This window comes from Lampetra planeri, chromosome 3 (assembly GCF_965212315.1).
Source record: "Lampetra planeri chromosome 3, kcLamPlan1.2.h2, whole genome shotgun sequence".
Classification (NCBI taxonomy): domain Eukaryota; kingdom Metazoa; phylum Chordata; class Hyperoartia; order Petromyzontiformes; family Petromyzontidae; genus Lampetra; species Lampetra planeri.
In genome coordinates, this window is record NC_136109.1 from 25,184,069 (window position 1) to 25,205,242 (window position 21,174).

The window sequence follows — 21,174 nt, forward strand, 5'->3', positions numbered from 1 at the left end:
GTGTTGCTGCTACCCATTCTGACAGCACTGCTATTTTAGAACACCGCACCCTAGTAATTTTGAGCAGAGCTTTACCTTAATGCTACAGCTACTGATGGCAAATTGGCTGCAAGAAAATCATGGGGGGAGTTTTTTTCTTTTTGCTCGTGCATGGTCCAGAACAATGCTCTTTGGTGCACGCGCAGAATCAAAAACTGTAGCCGTGAGATAGCGCAATCAATATCACAATAACAACGGCATATTTGTGTGCTTGTGCGCGCCATGCGCGTGTGTGTGTGTGTGTGGAGCGGTGGTGTGGCGGTTAGCGCTACGAACCCAGCGACCGAGATCGATTCCAGCTCATGGCCAACACCAGTGACGATTATCTGAACCGGTCATGGGCCTCCCCTAGGTCGACTTAGCCTCAAACGAGTACCTGGTGTGGTGTGTACACATCACCAATGGGGAGATAAAGCCGACAATCCTTATTCAATCCTTGTTCTCAAACCTGCATTTTTGTGTCCTGTCAGTATGGCTTTAATCACATTCATTCTTTGATATTAATGCACGAGTTGCCATGAACTTTCCCGTTGGGTATGTTTTTAAGCTCACACTCGTCTCATGTGTCATTTACTCAAGAGGACGCCATCGTTATTTACACAACCACACTCTGAATATTTTATTTTCCCCTCCATTCAGATTGGTGTCAGCAGAGAACGTGAAAATGCCTGCTCGCCACACATACATTAGGAAGCCACTGATATTAGGAAGTCACCGATATTATGAATACACTGAATCTATCCGCTTTAAAATCTAGACTGAAAACTAATTTCTTAAGAACTGCTTTTTGCGTTTGGTTTGTTGTCATTCCCCCGCACCTCCAAATAGCACGCTTGGAGAGGTACGGCGCGAAAGAAGTTCAACATACATACATATACAAGCCTAAAACGAGCACTGGCAGGCTAAAGTCAAAGGTTTAGCATTTTGCACGTTGTGTTGAGTGTCTGGAACAGTTGCCAGCGGGAATTCAAAATCCGCCTAAGAGCATCACACTGTGCTGGCGATGACTCCATTGACAGGAGAAAGAGCCAGGGAATTGCAGTGAGAGACTGAGAAAACCTCTGGGATGGATTACACATGCCATCCACTCGCGAAAGGTTCCGCTGACCAAACGTCTTGGACAGCACCCTCCCTCATGGTGTGTGAACTCCTACAGGCAGATACGTTGGAAGAAAATAATCTGCTGGGGGCTAACGAAAGTAATTTTACAGTAATTTGCCCACTGTAGAGAGACTCACGTTTTCAGTCAAATGTGATGTTTGCGTTAATATTACAAGTATCGTAGTGTTCAGTGCTGAACCCTCGCGAGACACTCAAAGCATGAATAGATTAGTTTTTTCTACTTGGGTTAGGAAATTAGCTTAATTGAACTAAAGGGCATGTCTGACAATGTATCTTTTTGTTAGCAAACTCATGTACAATTATTCATAATCCAGTAATTAATTCTGCATTTACCTGGACGTAGGATCTTTTTTTTAAAGCATTGACATTCTTAACATTCCAAAGATGTTTGTTTTCCCTTCCTAGTTTATGGGTTATAATATAAAACAGTTATGGTTTATGGTTCCACAGTGAGGAATAAACACAAGTCTGCTGTGGGTTTTCCAGTCTCGGCTTCCACCAAACCAGCTCTGCCGAGGAGTTGCATGGACTGCATGTGCCCATCTCTCTTGGAGAAAGCACTGACAAGAACTAAAAGAATGCATTTCATGTGTAAAAGCCTCACTGAGTCTTAAGACTCATTTTCAAGGAGAGGTCCTGCATTGTTGTGTTTGGTCAATTATATATATTGAACGAATCAATCCACCGCCATTGCATTGCCTTCAAAGCCCTGTTCAATGATTGCATTCCCCTGCACGTGCCATCGGCTGAGACTGGGAAATCCCAGGCAGAGTTTATTACCACCTCAATGTTAAACAGAAGCTACCATTGATATGAAGGTAACTGCATTTGTTTTAGTGAGCATTGCATTGCATTGCACAGTTCATCAACTTACCCACAGCCGTTCAACACCAACCTTGAATACAATTAATCGCCTGGCGAACTGCCAGAAAACGATCCCCCGATGTCTGGAGATTCAACACTTTCCCTCCGTAGCAGAATGAATTTTAACCAGCTTCCTCAGCCAGGAATCACCACGAAAATGCCAAATTTTTTGGACAAATTTTGAATGCGAATATTCACGCTAGGGTTGCCATCCCTGGTGTACAAACATAGGATATATAAGAAAGTGAAGAATATCGTACAATACTGTGCCAGGAGAGGGGAGAACTACGTGTACATTCATAGCCGTGAACTATTATTAAACGGATACAAAACTGGGATTTTTTTATGTACCCGACAAAAAAACGCAAAGATTTCTCAGGATCAAAAAACGGTTTTCTTGCACACGACGTTGACCAATTTCTCTTGTAGCCCCGCCCACCACCCCCACGTTCCATTCCCTGGTTACCACATTCAGATAAGCCCCTCCCCCCTTGTATTTAAGGGCTGGTCTTTTGGAATTTTCCTCACTTGATGCAGTAATTTTATCTGTGATGGTCCCACCTGATGACGGAGACTTGTGTTGCCTCCGAAACGTCGTGATTTATTATTTTATTTCCATTATTACTTTTATTAACTTTTAATTTTATTTTTTACCTACGTGACTTTACCGATTAAACCTAAGAGTAAAAAAACGGAGGACGATCCTGAGAAACCACGACAGATGGCAACCCTAGTTAATGCACAACGAGTATCTGGCTTTCTGTCACAAGCCACAGTTTTTAATACGTTTTAAAAAAAAATATTTGCTGGTTTATTCCAGGATGTTTCTGTTACGCGTCGTCGCTTTAAGATGTTCTGTGTTCATATTTTGTTTGTTTCGGTTGCACCCGACTTAAGAGCCGCATGGCTCACAGGGCTATACCTAACAAATGAACTTGAACAGTTGCAGCACTCCGCCATTTTACAAGTCTGAGGTGGAAGTTTGTTTGAAGGCGTTTCTAGCGCATTTCTCTTTGTAATTTTCATGGCATTGTTCCATGACCTTTGGTGCCAATTGAGGGTGTCGCCAGCATTCACGTGATCGAGAAACTTCGCTTTACCGCCACTGATTGTCATTCGATGAAACGTGCCTCAAGCAGGGGACCCATTATTTCAATAGGAACTGATGAAAAGCGAAAAGCATTGTCATATCTTGTCACCGCAGTGGTGGTTTTATTCAATATCGGCTCCCACACCCTCTGGAAAACGTGAAGCGTTTGCAGTGCCAGATGCCGAGCGCGGTGCTAGGAAACGTAACTGAGAGCAAGTTCCTAACAATGACAGAAGCGTCATCCGCATCCGTCACCATCTATTGTGGAGCCGAATCCAATTTTCTGACATCATCAGTGGACAGCAGAGCGTGCCCTAAGTGTCTACCAATGTAAATCTTGCATGGCTACACAATTAAATTTAATAGAAGATGTTATCCACTTTAGAGGTTTGGGCTGACCGATGTGACAGGGTGACATGATAAGGCTGGATTATTTCCCGCAATCGACCGTTTTGTTTGAAGCCACGGAGAGTGCTGAGATCTAATTGCATGCCTGCATTGTTCGCTACGAGCGCAGGAATGAATGCCTGTCATTGTCAGCTTTGAGATTTGCACACACGGGGGGCCCTTGATGTTTCACGATGTATGACATTGCTGCGTGACGTGAAGAAAACAAGGCCTGGCCTTGAGCCACATCACCGAAGAATCCCTGTTGCACATTTGGCTCACTCTACTAGTTCACTCTTTGTAAATGCACGACTGGATGAAGGCCTCCTCATGCTTTCTCATTCATCGGTATCGCTTGACCAATCTTCACCATGCTGGCTCGTGCGGGTTGGTGAAGGGTGGGAGGGTGGGGGGAATAGGACCGGTTCTGATATTACTCACCGCTGATCGTAGCCATTACTGGCAATCAAACTCAGGTTGCTGTGCATATAGTGCAGTGCGTTAACCACTTCACCACTGCTCTGCGCATTAACGCTCTGCTGCTGAGCCTAACCATCCAATTATGACTGTGCAGTTGATACTTGAGTCGCTATTTCTGGTCTAATCTGGCTGGTAAAAATGTAACTTGCACTATCCTTGCTTTGATTACTTGTCTCCAATGAATGATTTCCTTGACTAACTTGTCATTACTCTTTGGTACTTTCGGTAAAGTCACGTAGGTATAAAATAAAATAAATCACGACGTTTCGGGCGCAACACAAGCGTCCGTCATTATGTCCCCCCATTTTAAATGTAGCATCCATAGTGCTGTGAATCTATAGAACCGACAATGATTTGAATCACAATTATCTAGAGTTAATTTGTAGTGATATAGAATAGACGTATAGTATATCAATATTAAAATAACCGGTAATCTGAACGCAATTCCGTGCTTTTATTGTAGGCGTAAGAATGTACTTTAATCAATGAATCCCGGAATTGCGACATGTCTACTGGCAAGGATTGCACTTAGAATGACTTTGATATCAGCTGCTGACTAAGGAATTTATCAATCAGAAATATTGTGTACTAATTGTGTGTATATGTTTGAAATATATATTTTTGCATATTTTTGTTACTCGTGCATTAATATATCCTCCACCAAAATCATCCATTGTGTATGTGTGGACTGTATGTATGCATGCATTAACATTCATCGCTGTAAACGCATGTCGTTTTATACTGCGGGGGCTGTAGTGTCGTGGTTAGCGTATTGTGCTACGAAACCGGCGACCCGAGTTCATATCCAATAACAGTGGCGCATGTTTGAACCTGGTCCTGTGCCTCCCCTAGGTCGACTCAGCTTTCAATGAGTATCCGGTACAATGTGTAAACATTAGCACTCGGCAGAAAAAGGTGGCCACAGGTGCGACTCGCAAACAGCACTCATCCCAGCAGCCTGTTAAAGCCTCAATGGAGAATCGTTGTCTTTCTTCGTATGTACTGTGTACACTTCTTAAAGTGCTCAGATATCATGCCAGCGGTGATGCAGTATATTTTTTTTTATCATGCTGTTGTGCCGGTGGTGACATTGGGTTGCGTGTCTTTGTTATGCATCACATTGGGCACACACATGCAAATGGATTGACAGAGCAAACAACAATGCCTTGGAGGAAATGCCTTGGCGCACCGGCTGCTGCAGAACATTGCGGACTATGTCGATATAGTGAGAGCAAATACTCATGTCAGCGTATTTTATTTATCAATCTTGACGATGATTTTTGAGTGTAAGTAGTTTGCCTGACATCTAACGGCCTATATCTGTTAAAATACAGCCCTGTGAAAGTGCTGCACTCTATTTTACGGGGCCTGTTGGCGAGAGTGGGCTATATCCGGCTGTGTGAGAAATGATGGAATTCGTTTGAGAGAGACCTCCTCCACTAAGGAGATGGAGCGATGAAATTCGCTCATGCTCAGAGGTGCTGGGTGGGATTGTTGCATCAAGGGATCGAGGGAGACTGCGACGGCTTGGTGAGGCCTTTATCCAGCAGTGGATTGATCATGGCTGATAATTGTGATGAGGAATGTTACGTCATATGTAACTGCTTTATACTTGGGTGTTGGTTTGTGCCTCCTGTGTGGAGAGGTGGAAAATGTACAAAAATCCGGTTATTTTCAGTTTCGCATAGCTTCTGCTTGTGGTGTAACGTATGGCTTTGACTGCGAAGGCAACAGTTGATGCACCGGTCCTCCTCCGCTATCTGACTGACCAGTTCGCCAGGTGAAGCTGCGTGGACTTTGTGCACTGCAGCACGCAATGGCGGAGCCAGGATTTTCAGGTAGGGGGGGGGGGTAACCCCTCCAGCAATGAAAAATGATAGAGGAGTAGTTAGTGAGTAAGGACTTGTCCCTTCCTGTTAATTCGACGCGTGTGCGTCGATGGCGCACCCATCGATCGAGGGTCGAATTAGAACCGCGTTGTGTGATCGGCATCGTGCTCGCTGAAGGTGAATGCCTTCAGGGAAGTCGTGTACTGTATACGCAACTGCGCACAATTCTGTGAGTCACTTATAACTGCTTTTCCGTTACTTATTGCCAATTATAGACTCATACTATTGTCCTATCATTTCATAGAGTCCCTGGCACGTAATAATATGCTACATAGTGGCAGTGGGGGTCGCAAAATGCCGATTTATTACCAATAAACCCCAATGATCCGATCCAAATTAGGGATTTCGATCGGATCATTGGGGGGGCACGTGCCCCCACCCCTACTGGCTCCGCCAGTGGCAGCACGGCTGGAGTGGAGTTTTCCACCTTTCAACAATTGAGCCACCCATCAGCTGCCAACATTTTCAAATCGCACATTTTTTTACTCTGATGAAACGATGGATTTACTGCTACGACAGTGTGACGTCTCTTGTCTGTGCAGAGGCTCAGGCAAAAGTATGAATTTAGCAATACCGGCAGACTGTTGTACCCAAATAAACGCGAATAATATTGCCGGTATTCACGGTGATTCCAATTAATCACAGTTTCCAAAATAATAACAGGATAAGTTACCGACAGTTGATTGAATTTTCCACTCATCAATGAGCAGTGTGAATAATACGAGCATCGGATATTAGGGGCCTCGGATAATAGGGGTTGCGCCGTAGTCAACTCGAGTGGCTGAGCTCTCCCACACATTCAGAACCATGCACGCTGTGAGCACGACGCACGGAATCAAAGTGTCCTCGTGCGCACAAAGCAGGCTCTCGTGCAGCGCAGATCAATGGAGAGGTCACTCATTACACACGCAAGGTGTCACGGGGTTCGTGCTCATGATGGGACGGCCACTTTCGTTTAGAGAAAGCCCGGTGTGTTGTGTGCACATGTAGCGTGCAAATTATTACGCCTCCATAAATTCATGTTGGAGAGTGGTGGGGCCGCGGTTAGCGCACTGAGCTATGAATGCGACAGACCCGAGTTCGATTTCCAAGCATGGCTAACATCCCTGCCACGGCTGACATCATTGGCTAGTGATATCGGAGAACCGGTCCTGTGGTCCAACCTGTAGTGTATGTTTGTATTTTGAACTTCTTTCGCATTGAATAAAATTAATCGCCCGACTAACTTGCAGAAAACGACCCCCCTGTGTCTGGAGGCTCAACACTTGCCCTCCATAGCAGAAGGAATTTTAACCAACTTTTTCAGCCAACCGCGCTCAACGGAGGTATGGTGCAAGAACCCCCATGACCGACACGGTGTGGAGAGACTTTACGAGACAATCAACTGTGAATTAATACGACTAATTCTTATAATTATAAATGCTATTACTTCAGTGAATTTTATCTGGTTTGTGTGTACACTTGCGGCAAATTCATACGAAAAATGATTGCCATATAACAGGTATGCTGATCAGCACAAACACACCTGCATGGAAACTCCACGTTCAATGTTAAAACATATTGAATAAATGGCATTCACGCACTGATTAATGCACTTGCAGAACTTAATGCAAACTGCTGGATGAAGGCTCCGCACCGTGTAGGGCATGCGGGTTGTTTGGCCATTGGTCACCACAGTGACCAGCAGGTTGCTGAAGGGGGAGCCCAGGACTGGTTTGGATGTCGCTCACCACTGAGTTTATCCACGGCCGGGAAACACGCTTTTGTTGGTACGTAGTCGGGGGGCGCTAACAACTGCACCACCGATCATCCACCAAAATTTCCATTTCCAAAACAAAATAATCTTTAAGGAGCTTTATGTACATTGATCACCACCATGCATATATTTTTATGACAATAAGATATTCAATCATTATTCTGGGATGCTGAAGCCCTTTAATGATGTATTTACTGTAGGTGTGGCCTCCACTCCATCACTCGAGTTGCTTTCTTTGTCTGTGCACAACCTTTACTCGCATTGACCTAATAGCAAAGGCTAAGCCTTGGATTATGGCCATCTATGGATTATTAAGCAATATACTGATTTTACAATGTTAAGATGCTAAGTCAGCAACGAGAGTGTTGGTGTGTGTGTGTGTGTCAAATACATAGTGGGGAGCGGTAGTGTAGCGGTTAGCGCGCTGCGCTATGAACCTGGCGACACGAGTTCGATTCCCGCTCACGGCCAACACCAGTGACGATTATCTGAACCGGTCCCGGCCTCCCCTAGGTCGACTCAGCCTCAAATGAGTACCTGGTGAGGTGTGTAAACATCGTCACTGGGGAGACAAAGGCGGTCGGGCGTGGTGCTGGCCACCCACCCCCTCGTGTACCGTTCTGGCCTTCATAGGTGCTCGCTAACAGCACTTGCCCCTACAGTCTGTTAAGGCTATACGGGGGATCTTTATCTTTGTCAAATACATATAGACAATTGTGACTGACTGATTAAAATTCGCAAAGTGTTCTAGAAGGGCTAGAACAACAGAACCCAGTACAAACACAGTCAAGACAAATTCTCATTTCTAGAAACATCTGAAATCCCATACCTTTGAATGAGAGCATGGAGGTTTCTTGGTTGTACTCCTGGGGTATGGTCAGCCTTAGATTAAATGTAAGATGCAGCCTTGCAGTTATGTGCCCATGCTGCTGCTAGCAGAAGGGTCTCCACTAGAGCGAGCTCTACTCTTCCATGTTGGCCGGACCTCTTGAAAGAGGTGGGAACACCGACACTCTACCCCACCAAGCACCACATACCGATCGATTATCTGTGGTGTAGTACTTACGCTATTGGATCGGCCTTCAAATATGCTTGTTCGAAACAATCACAAAGTATAACACCTATCATCAGTGAACTATAGAATTTGCTTCGAGTGAATTGTGTGATTAAATATGCTGGAAAGCAAGTGAAGCCAGCTACCAGTTGTAAACGTATCGTGTTGATACGTGAATGCCAACGCATGTCACAATCACGCACGGTACGATATTCATTAGCGCTGTGGATAGAGACGTCATCACCAATTCGTGCCGACAGCCTCAAAAACCCCTTGCTCCATCAGTGGGGTGAGACTCCAACATATTGTTTGCTTTTCCCCAAAGCTGACTCTAACGCATGCTTTGCTTGATAAGGGCTGGCTGTTCTTCAAGCTGGCGCTAGCAATGATTTGAGGTCAGAGTAACTAAACACGATAACTGGGTCGGTGGTGGGGGGGTATCTGCAGAGCCTACATCTGTGCCCCCCTCTCAGCCTATATAGTTAGAGGGTCATGGCGAGAATTTCAACGCATGTATTATTCATCCTGGTCCGACGTCATTAGACACTGGTGGTCGCTGGATAGTAATGCTCTGGAAAGCCAATTTCCATCGATGGACTGGAAAATATATTTTTATGTAGAGACAAAGATCAGATTGCATTTGCTTTTGTTCTCGATGATCAAAGGCCATGCGTGATGAGTTTTGTGGACGGTATTGCTTTTTTTTTGCCTTGAGCAGGAGCTCATGGTTTGGATGGAGTGATCTTGCCAATAACATTTGGAAATCCAGGGTCATTTATTTAACAAGCAAGACTCTATTGCTAAGCTTCAGAAAGGTCGAAAAACCAGTTCAGAATTTGCTACGTATCAAACAAATGCTGCCAGATAGCAACGGCCTGGAAAGACAATAGGCCCGTGGACGAGAGAATTTTAGTTATGATGAAAGGCATTGTTAGTTTGTGTACAGCAATTAAACACCGCTTGAAATTAAACATGCACGTCGAACACAACGCACATCCACGTTGATTATTTAATGCTGTTGTTGTTTGTTCATAAATATTGTTGTTGTTTGTCCATAGATATCAGACAACGTGTCACAACCAGCACTCCACAGTCTACCGTTAAGCTATTTTGGGCGGTGAGGGAAGTGACCCAATTTTAAACGCACACGTTTGTTTCCATTAAACAGTACAACAAAAGCTAGGTTCTCAACGTCCAATATTTTGATTTTTACAATATATATTGTCAAGAGTATACTTGACCAAAATGAGTCGATCGATGTATTCATGGTTTCATCCATTCATTCCATTTTTCTAATTTGCAAATCCTTTTGTACGGATCTGCCATGTTTACAATTACACCCAACACGCATGGAAAGGAGTGTGTCTCATTAAAATGCATTGGATATGTTTGTTGTTCCCCGTATCCAGCGATGTGCGTGAGATGCAGATAGTAGCGACGCTCGTGATATAAACACGGCATACATTCCCGGTCAATGCCCCCTTCCGCGCTGAAATGTGCCACATTTGTAGATGCACACGTGATAGATTCTTTTGTCAGTCCGCAGCCGGATGAGGGCTTTCTCAGACCGTGCGGATTGTGGGGGTTATTTGAACCCGACTTCACCACGCTGGTCAGTGCGGGTTTGTCGAAGGGCATAGTTCTGGATTTTGATCCGCTGCCCTCTGCTGACAGCGCAGTCTCGCGGCAGCCTATAACACCTGCGTTGTTTGTGGTGGGGTCACCCATCAGCGGTGTTGTTTGCTTAGCTTCTGAGATCTGACGAGATGAACACATGTTCGTCACGGGCATTCCACATTACGCGCTACCAGGTGTAACTAACGTTCACGCTTGTTCAGTGCTGTTGCATACTGCAGATATTTGGAGTTTAGGCAATGGGTTTTAGTGGAGGCATTTGGCTAAATTTTACCGTGTCCACAATATACATTTGTAGTACATATATTTATACCCATTTGAAAATCAACTGCTGAATGAAGGCCTATCTACATTGTCTCAATCATGGCCACACGTACTTTACCACAATGGTTGGTGTAGGTTGATAAATGGAGGCCTCCGTCCAGTTCAAACATCATTCGCCACTAATGTCAGCCGTGGCCAGGAGTCGAACTCGTGTCTCCGGGTTTATAGCGTAGTGCGCTCCTAACCATACATGTTTGTATAAACAGTGTAACGGTAACTGCACACACGTATTTTTTTGCTACAAAAGCCTCCAACCTACCTACTACATAGAGGGATGCTTTGTTGTCTGAGTTGACACCTGTCATTGTACCCCTATCCTTCTTACCTTTGACATCAATAACGATAGTTTGTACAAAGCAATAACAGCCCCACAATAACATGTGCACGCCCAGTGACGGATTGGGACAAAAATTTTGTAAACACACAGCGGCCCAAATTGGCATGCGATCTTATTGGAGTATTTGGGCTGGTCCAAAAACACAAATGGGCCAGTGAGAAATAAAAAATGTTGGGCTGCCGAATATGGGACTTATTGCCAACTGAGAGCATACATAAGCAATGAAGCGTACATATTAGAGTAAAAAACATTTTTTTTCAAGAAAAAAAATATTTTTTACTTTGATCACACTTTAAATTTCCTCACACAGATCAGCTCACTGGCCTTCAGAGTTGACCGGTCCTCTGGGCATTTGCCCGGACTGCTGCCCTATTGACCTCAGTCCGGGCCTGCGCGTGTCCATCCCTTCTGTCAGTCCACTGCTGGATGAAAGCCCCTTCAAGCCCCCGTCATCTCCCAGACGCATATCCCCAGCATAAGATAACTAATGAATACGAATGGTCTCTTAGCCGATTGGATGATCTCCAGATTAATTGTCCATTTACATAAATATATCATTCTACATTCCTGTACTAAAATATTTGCTTGAGACTTCAGTTATCCTCCGCATATTCATATTATGGTTACGTACATACGCGATGGGAGAGGCAGCGAGGCAGTGGTTAACGCATTGCACTTTAAACCCAGTGAGCTGATTTCGATTCCAGTCCGTGCCTAACATGAGTGACGAGTGAAACATTGTCTCAGCCGGCCTTGGCCTGCCCCCATTCGTTCACCCACCCAAACGGACCAAGCATGGTGGCTTGCAAGTCCGATTAGCACGGTTGGCTACGTACGTTGAGAAAGTAGGTCAACGTACATAATATATACGTACATGGTGAAGTATGGTCACTCGACGTCTCTGACACGGCATGGGGAGGCCTTCATCTAGCAGTGGATTGATAAAGGGGCCGTACAAAGAACATTCAAATGCACTTGTGGGTCAGTGCCATCATAGAAGCTATCGACTCTGGCTTCTGCATCTGAATGGATGTATTCCATTAACGTCAACACCAACACGTGGGTTGTCAATGGTTAGTAATTATGTTTTTATGATCATAGCCCTTACTCAGACTGACCATTAATTAAACGGACGAACGTTTACACAACAGCCCCCTGACCTTTCGCCCACTAAAATACCGCATGCTTCCTTCCACTGTAATAGAACAAACACTGCAATTATTCTCAACATTAATTCTAGCTCTGCATGACGGGAGGTCATTTTATTCTCTGTCACCCGAACGTTCAAATGCAACCTTTCCACGGCAGTCCACGTCTCCAACTCTGTCTCTCATGTTTAAATCAAGACTAGGAACATATTTCTTTTGAATTGCACGTGCTTGAAATTACGAACCTCCGTCTACCTTTGCTCTTCACGTCATCCTTATTATCAATATTGGTTTATTCCCTACCTCGCCCCTTCTGCGTCATGTCAGAACAGCCTACATAGATCTTATTTATTTTGCGTATCACCATCATCATCGGCGGCCATCGTCTATTCACTTCTGGATGAAGGCTTTCCCAAGCTATCACCCTTTCTCACGGTCTCGTGACATCACAATCCATCGAGTTCCTGCACACAAGCTGCTTCCTTAGCTACATCTCCCGAATCGGATGCCCTCTTGGGCGTGTTGCCTCCTCTGGCTGCTACTTTGTTGTTCATGTTGACCGCTGGCCATCATCCCTTCTCGTGATGAGTCCTGCCCAAAGCCTGCTTACTTTTCTTAACAGTCAATATAATACTCTTTGGTTTGTTCGGTTAAGTCACGTGGGTAAAAAAATATAAAGTAAATGAAAATGAAAACAAATACAATTAAATTACGACGCTTCGGAAGCAACACAAGCAACCGTCATCAGGTGTTGACTGTTCCAGCAAAAAATACTGAGGCGTCTGAAGAGAGTTATTACGAGACACCGTGTTTATATAGGGTGTTAGGGGGGGGAGGAGTCAAGGGGTCGGGGAGGGGGAGGTCTGTGGCAAGCACCAAGCAGTGTGCACGGTTGTCCACCGGATTAGCATGAGTTAAGCCGATAGATAACCATCTTAATTTTTTTTACCTACGTGACTTTACCGAAAAAACCAAAGCGTATGGATCCTTGCAGTCACAAAAACTTCAAATCTAGAAATAGTCAATATGATGCCACTGACCTGCACACGTTATCGAATCCGTTGGGTCCCCTTCCTCTCTCTCAGTGTCATTCCAAGCGTGCACCTCAGGCCCTCCAAGGAACAACATTGCTTCGCGCAGCTTTGCATCGTACAATGCGAGGCATTACCTGGATATGCAGAATGGCGTCTCGAGGTCACGGTAAAAAGGATGAGACCAAATATCAAACAAGGAATGCTCAGACGTCATGGCAGTAAGCTGCAAGGCAATTTCGAAGAAGAAGAAAAAAAAACTCCAGCACCACATTGCTCCAATATTTGCTCGCACGTGCACCGTGTCCTGACTTTTAGCCACCAGCCGCAATGACACTCGGGGCTGTTGTTTACGTGTATGCCAACAACAGAGAGCATCAAGGGTGTTGTGGATGTCTCCCATAATTACGTACAGCTGACTGTCAACTTCGTATGAACGTGCATTACGTGTTGTTTTGTTTGGGTTTTACACCCATTTTTTTTTTCCAGTTCATAGAGATGTCCCATTGACCAGAGTTAAACATCAACTCAAACGATATATTTTGACTTTCGAATTTCATCGGCTAATGCTCATATTGCCAGATACAATTCTGGCATCTACTTCCAAACGTTTCCACATAACGTTGCCCGCGCATGATCCAGAGCCTAATACAGCCTCACGTCCTTCTTTCACTGCACCTCGGCTCGTGTATACGGGGGGTGGCGAGGGTCTGCTCCTAATCTCTCGCCCTCTTTGCGACATCCTCCTGCCTTCGACCAACGCTCGCCATATCCTCCCAGATCTTGACTCTCCATCTCATCTCTGGTCTGCCCCTCGCTCTGTCTCTTGCCTACGCAATTCTAATCCAGGAGGTCGGGTTCTACCCCCGGCCCTCCTGAGCCGCCATAAACACGGCCGGACCGTTCGAGACGTTCTCCCCTTCGAGCGTTATGACGCACAGAGCCCGTTGCTTGCGACCGAGGGTGGCCTTCGTCGACTCGGCATTGTGCCTAGCCCCAGTGTCGAGCCAATGAACGTCTTAATCTTGCCACAGAGACAATGCGTTGCGTGTAACACCGCAACTCCCACCACCCCCCCCCCCCGCTTTATCCTCCTTTTATTTGGCACCAAAGGCATTCACAAAAGGTCAGCGTACCACATCATATTTTTATTATTATTTGCAAAATGCCATGCAACTGCACGAACAAGCCGAGCATCATCACTGGCCAAGAGACCAGTTCCCCTGCAACACTGCCACATCACGCGACTGCCACGAGAAAAAAAAAACTGCTCACAATTTGGCCACAATATTAACACAGCAAAGCTTTACGTCAGTTATATATGTGTGTATGTGCGTGCGTGCACGCTCTGTGAGTGAATAAAAACATAAAAAAATACTGTACCGTAGAATGGCATTGTTCTGCCTTGTAAAGAGGAAATGAGACATTGACAAATCTGCGTTGATTTTGTTGCAGAGCCAAGCCGGGCCAAGAGAGAAATGAGGTGCTTTATTTATTTATTAAGAAACGCATTTATTAGATGGGGCAGAAACACTGTCATTTACTATATAAATATACAACATATTTACACATGTTACGGTTTGCATTGGACATGACGATTTTTTTTTCTGAGCAGCACAAACCCATCGATATTTGTTGATTACCACCAATTCGAAAAAATGGCGTAAATGCTTCAAATTGGGGCAAAATTTGTAAGGCTATGCTTGCACCGGTTTGGTTATGTAAGCCACTTTGGCATTGTAGGCCAGCGCAATAATAGACTATGATTTTTATTCAAATGGCACCAAATGCCAGAGCATGTCGAGGCACTGCAGAGAAATATTCTGAACTCTCAGAGAATCAACAAAAAAATGTTTCAATTTGTTGCAGTTGGCATTTCCACTCAACATTCAGACCCTGACGACTCTCGTGTAGCATTTAAAGGCTGCCTGTCACCTTTTGTAGCCTGGGGGGGCCACGGCACTTGACTGCGAGTTGCGTACAACAGGCACCCGTGGTTAATTTTACACAACCTCGTGTGATGTGATTCTGACCCGTTGTCCGTCAGTGTGACTCGTCACTTCCATTTGTTCGGGAAGGGTGAACTTCGGAGCTTGCGGATCTTCTCGGCCCGTGTTTCTACATCAACCAATTGTCAGGGCTCACTTTTAAAGCGGAGCACCTATGAAGGCCGGCGTGGCGCACGAGGGGTGGGCGGGTGGCCAACGCCACGCCCGACCGGGGGAAGTCTCCCCAGTGGGGGAGTTTACACACCACACTGTGTACTCATTTGAGGCTGAGTCGACCTAGGGGAGGCCCATGACCGGTTCAGATAATCGTCACTGGTGTTGGCCGCGAGTGGGAATCAAACTGTGGTCGCCGGGTTCGTAGCGCAGCGCGCTAAACGCTACGCTAGCGCTCCCCACGAAATCGGATAATGAGCATTTTCACATGCATCTGCTGGATCTTTAACCTTGACAAGTAGTGGGCGTGTAACGATTTGCCTCCTCGGTGATTTTGGGTGACTATTCATTTCAATAATTTCTTTTTTTGCCCAAGTTTTTTTTGCCATGTGGTTTCAATTTTTATTGAAAAAAAAACTTGTTTGCACAGTCCTTCATTAGTTCTATTAGCCTAAATGCAACATTACCATACAATTAACATGTAATTTGCGTGATATGTAATTTCCTAATTTAATGCATATAACGAGGACCTAAGAATGCATTTTAATCCATTAATCACTGCATTTATTGCACGTCTACATTTTTAAAATTGTTTTTCACTGCAGAAGTACGCTATTTACCAATATCTGCCTCGTGAAAAAAAAATAATAGTAAATATTTTCAAAATAAAAATGCAGCCTTGCAAAAGTAACTTTAAACCACGTGTTTGTTTATGTCCGAGCTGCCAAGCACGGAGTGTACATGTACATTCATACACGCAGACAGGCGCGTGTGCTTACAGGCACATCTACATTGGACAGTCAAAACATTTTGGGAACAAGATAATGTACTAATAATAGCCTCGGCTGCAAAATAAAGTGTTGGCCTCTCTCATTGCCACACACTGTGATTTGTGCAGTAGACATCATGCACTGCTGCCACATTACATCCATACCACTTGAATGGAATCACAAAGGTGGAACGCACAGAAACAACTACTTCAACAAAAATAATAACCGAAACGTTATCGATAAACCTGCACGTATATTTTAATTCCCAACTTTATAAACGAAATTGACCGGCGGTCGCAAGATGCCCCCGACGTATCGCTCCGCTGTCTCGGCGGCTAATGTCGGCCGTGACAAGTCACTTCAATAACATTCCGACCAAACACGCTCGCATGCTATCACATCGGTAGTTTTTTTTTTTTAAAGAGCTGAGCAGCGAAAAATTTCAGGGGCTGTGCAATTTTCGGCACCGTTGGGAAAAGGTCAGGTCAGCGTTAGCAGCTGCCTCATGGCGCGGAACAATGCAATGGCTAAAGACAAGTAGCAGTACGATTTAAGCGAGTATAAAATGGCCCCCGAAACCTGTTGCACATGACAAGACAATGATTTGATACAATTGTTGGTCTGCCCAATTGATGAAGCGCTCACATCTTTAAAGCTCAGTGGTTGTGTAATTATTGCGGGGATAGAACTCGTGCCGAACTCTTTCACATCGCTTCACGCAGCCACTGGCCACACATTTCTGCCAGCCGCGACCTTTATTATTGAAACATATGAAATTAAATATTGTACAAAATACTCGAAATTTCCCACGTTGTTTTCGGCCAGACAAAATTATTCCTTAAAGTTGTACAAGATTTATAATGTTCTAGATATGTGAATAAATATTAATTATATTAATTTACAGCCCTTTGTCAATCCGCTGCTGGGTGAAAATATCCCTACACCGTATAAGTCGTTTACCCTTTTATCTGGCAACAAAACTGACACCTTTTTACAAGGAGTCATGTTTGAATAGACCGCAATACCTGCAGTCATAATACAAACAAAAGAACATAACTCTGATAATGTGCACTGTCCTTGAAGTTGATTGGTCCACACCCGAGACAGCTTTCCTTAGAGCCGAGTCTCACATGGGTTGGACCAGATGACGCCAAAAGGCGCACAACTCAACGACAATGCACCATCAGTTTTGTTGCCAGATAGAAGGGTAAAGAACCAATTATCATATTTTTACTGGCAAATGAGGTTCCCATAGTGACCGTATAAGTCATGGAGGTTTTTATTTACCATACTTCCCCATTCTGGTTAGTGTGGGCTTGCGAAGGAGGGCACCCCAAGACCTGATCAGACATCACTCACCACTGATATTGTCCAAAGGCAGGAATAAAGCTCAGGCCGCTGGGCTATTAGCACAATGTGCTAACCCACTGCACCCACCCCCCCTCCCCCTTCCCCACCTCCACCGATATGTGTATATATAATGATTTAATAATGAATTGTATTTTGATTGGGGGTCATAAATAAGGCCATGTGCAAAACATCTGTTATTTTGCAAAACATGTCATTCGCACAATGATGCTCGTATTACATAAATAGCCTATGGGCAATATTCATACTTACTAACATACATTACATTAGGTGACTGCGTCAGACGCTGCGGTGCTTTTCTGATCAGAAACAAAGATCAAACACCACGTCGTTAAAGTGCATCGTGATATATTTTGGAGAAGAAGAAAAACTACATCCCACATCCCCCCCTCACCCCGAGTACCGTACGGCAGTCTCGCGTGGTGTGGCTAGGCATTGTATCTCATTAATACCACAGCCCGTCATATATTAGGGAAATTCCTTCATATCTGCGCAAGACTTGCTCCACCGCATGAATGGTAATTGAAAGCAAGCAGCCAGTGACCAAGCCACAATTAGTTTTGGCCACATATTGAGTCCGCGCACGCGTGAATGTAGAGCATGTCAAATGTATGTCTGCTAACCACTTGTGGGCGGCCGTGGTATAACGTCATGCGCATCCATTATGCTCGAATGATGTGACCCGAATCGCAATGTTGCAGTTTCAGCTCCGATACGGACGCGCAAAAAGACGAAGATCCCCCGTCTAACCTTAACAGGCTGTTTGGGCAAGTGCTGTTCACGTTCACCTATGAAGGCCGTAACGGTACACGAGGGGGTGGGTGGCCAGCACCACGCCCGACCGCCTTTTTCTTCCCATTGGCAATGTTTTTACACACCGCGCCAACGTACTCATTTGAGGCTGAGTCGACTGAGGGGAGGCCCAGGACTGCTTCAGATAATCACCACTGGCGTTGGCCGTGAGTGGGAATCGAACTGGGGTCGTCAGCTTCGTAGCGCAGCGCGCTAACCGCTGCACAACCACTCCCCACACGCACAAGCACGCACGCACGCACGGACACGCCCTTAAAAGGTGAAGAATTTTCACCTGCAGTGCAGCGGGTTACCACTAAATTCCAGGAAAAAGATACACAGGTATGCCGAATACGTTCTTGTTATGCCAAAACCTGTCTATACAGTACAATCTCCGGGATAGCCAAAACAGCTACATCAGACCGTCACACGTTTTCCTAAAATCTATCACCCCGATCGTTCCCCAAGTTATCACCTGCTGTGAACGCTTGGAAATCGGCCGTAAGACACAAGAAATTCCATTTCGTGGCCCAAGGTGAAGGAGCGGTGCTCTGCGTATGGCCCCTCTTCAAAGTCCATCATCACCCAGCGTTACACTGAACGCCAGCTACACGCAGTACACCGCAGGGACATTGGACCTCCACCTCCACAGCCCCGTGTGACGGTCGGCCAGCCGTCCGGCCGGACCCACTTTTGTCGGACCAAACGGTGCCGTGCACTCCAGGCCACCTTCAGTAAATCGTGTTTCCCACCGATGCCACGGCCGGCAGTGGCTCGGCGCGTTCCGCGCAGGACCGGTAGCTCCCGGTCAGGTACGTGGTGGTGGAGCAGGCCGACACGGCCACGTCCCGGCAGCCCACGTACACCCCCGGGCGCGTGTGAGTGCGCGCGAGCTGCGACTGAGTCCTACTCCCCAGCTGCAGCTGCTGCTGCTGGACATGATGACGGTTGGGGTGGAGGTGCTGCGGGTGCAGGTTGCGGCGTGACGTGCACGCCACTCCAACGCTGCGCTGCTGCTGCTGCCGCCGCTGCCCCTTCTCGTCCCCGTCCATGGGCTGAAGCTGGATGACGGCCTGCAGGTCGTCGACTTCGGGCTCGGGCCGGCAGGTGCCCGAGAAGGGTCGCAGGTGGCAGGTGTGCGTGGTGGCGGTGGGCGGCGAGGAAGGGGCCCGCCAGAAGACCTGGCGGAGCGCCTGGCGGTAGTCGCGCCGGAGCAGGCAGTAGAGCAGCGGGTTGAGGCAGCTGTTGGCGTGCGCCAGGCACACGGTGACGGGGAACACGTACACGTGCGCCGTGTAGAAGGCGTCTCCGAAGGGCACGGCGCCCAGCTTGACGAAGATGCCCCACAGCGTGATGGCGTGGTTGGGCAGCCAGCACACGAAGAAGGACAGCACCACGACGGTGACGGAGCGCGTGACGCGCGACCGCCGGCCGGTCCGCTGGGCCCCCGCGGGGTTTTTGTGGCGCAGAAATCTCAGCAGCTGCAGGTAGCACGCCGAGATGATGACCAGGGGCAGCAGGAAGCCGAGCAGGATCTTCTGCACGTGGTATACGCCCAGCCAGAACTGGCCCTCGGGGAAGCGCAGCAGGCAGAGCGGCACGCCCGACACCGTGGGGGCCGTGGAGAACACGGCGGTGGGCACGCTGGCCGCGGTGGCCGCCAGCCACACGACGAGGCTGATCCAGCGCGGGGAGCAGCCGGTGGGACGCGGCCGCGAGTGCACCGCCGAGGCGATGGCCCAGTAGCGCACGACGCTCATGGCCGTGAGGAATGAGACGCTGGCGTACATGTTGAGCACTGTGAGCGAGGACACGAGGCGGCAGAGCGCGTCGCCGAAGGGCCAGTTGAAGTCGAGCGCCGTCTCGACGGCCCAGAAGGGCAGCACGAGCACAAACTGAAAGTCGGTGATGGCCAGGTTGACGACGAAGTAGTTGATCGTGGACTTCTTGCGCGCCTGCTTGTTGCGCATCACGTAGAAGACGAGCAGGTTGCCCACGAGCCCCACGGCGCACACGACGGAGTAGACGAGCGAGATGATGATGCGCAGAGCCGGCGACCCGTCGACGGGCACCTCGGACTCGAACTCGTCGCTGCAGTTGTCGGGCGGGCGGTGTCCGAGCGACGCGTTGCTGCCGTTGGCGCCGTCGAGGGTCGCCCAGAGAAGCTCCCGGCACAGGGAGATGAGCAGGGACCTTGGCAGCGGGGGTTCGGTGACTGCGCTCATCTCGGGCCCTGAGGTCACGCTCATCCTCTCCGCCCTCCCCGCGCCGGTGCTTTAATTGGAGCACGCGGAGCAGCTTTCATGCAATCAGGGACGGGAATATCCCCCCTCCCCCACGCGACTGGCAAGAGACAGCCCTGGCAGCGGTCGCCTGTGGAACGGCACGAGAGGGAATGGTTGAGCAACAGAGACATATCATGCGGGCCCTGAGAGTATCCCCAAAATGTTTTTTTTTGCTTTTGCTTTGTGCGATATTGTTTTTGGAGCGTGAGATTTGTTTGGTAACAGATTATGTGTTCTGGTACGTCCTTCGGAGTATATGACGAATGTTTTTGCCTGGCAGAAAAAAAACAGACCATGATCTGAACGAGATGTGACATTCCCCATGCGAGCTGTATGTTCATCCAGCATCTGCTTAATCTTCTGTGCCTTGCTGGGGTTTTTTTGTTCTTGTTATATTACACATACACAATAGACAGCTACATTTTAATGTAATATTTTAATCGCTTTCTTAAATCTTCGAAAGCTTATTGCAGTCTGTAGCGGATTTTAACCATATTAATAACAACTATACATCACAATAGTAAGAACTTAAAGTATAATTGCTGATGAAAAGCTTTAATTCCAGCTCCCTCACATTGCAGTTGACAATTTGTTCCGAAATTTTTCTGAGACATGCCACCTTGTAATATTTAGCAGCACTG

The 21,174-nt window shown here is 46.8% G+C and overlaps 1 protein-coding gene across 1 annotated transcript; it reads right to left on the reverse strand.

Annotated features, from left to right (window-relative positions):
* Positions 1-17,878: 17,878 nt before the first annotated feature.
* Positions 17,879-20,601, reverse strand: LOC144717366 (relaxin-3 receptor 1-like). Its single transcript, XM_078592836.1, has one exon. The coding sequence runs from the start codon at positions 20,495-20,497 to the stop codon at positions 18,980-18,982; it is 1,518 nt and encodes a 505-aa protein (XP_078448962.1). The 5' UTR covers positions 20,498-20,601; the 3' UTR covers positions 17,879-18,979.
* Positions 20,602-21,174: the final 573 nt, after the last annotated feature.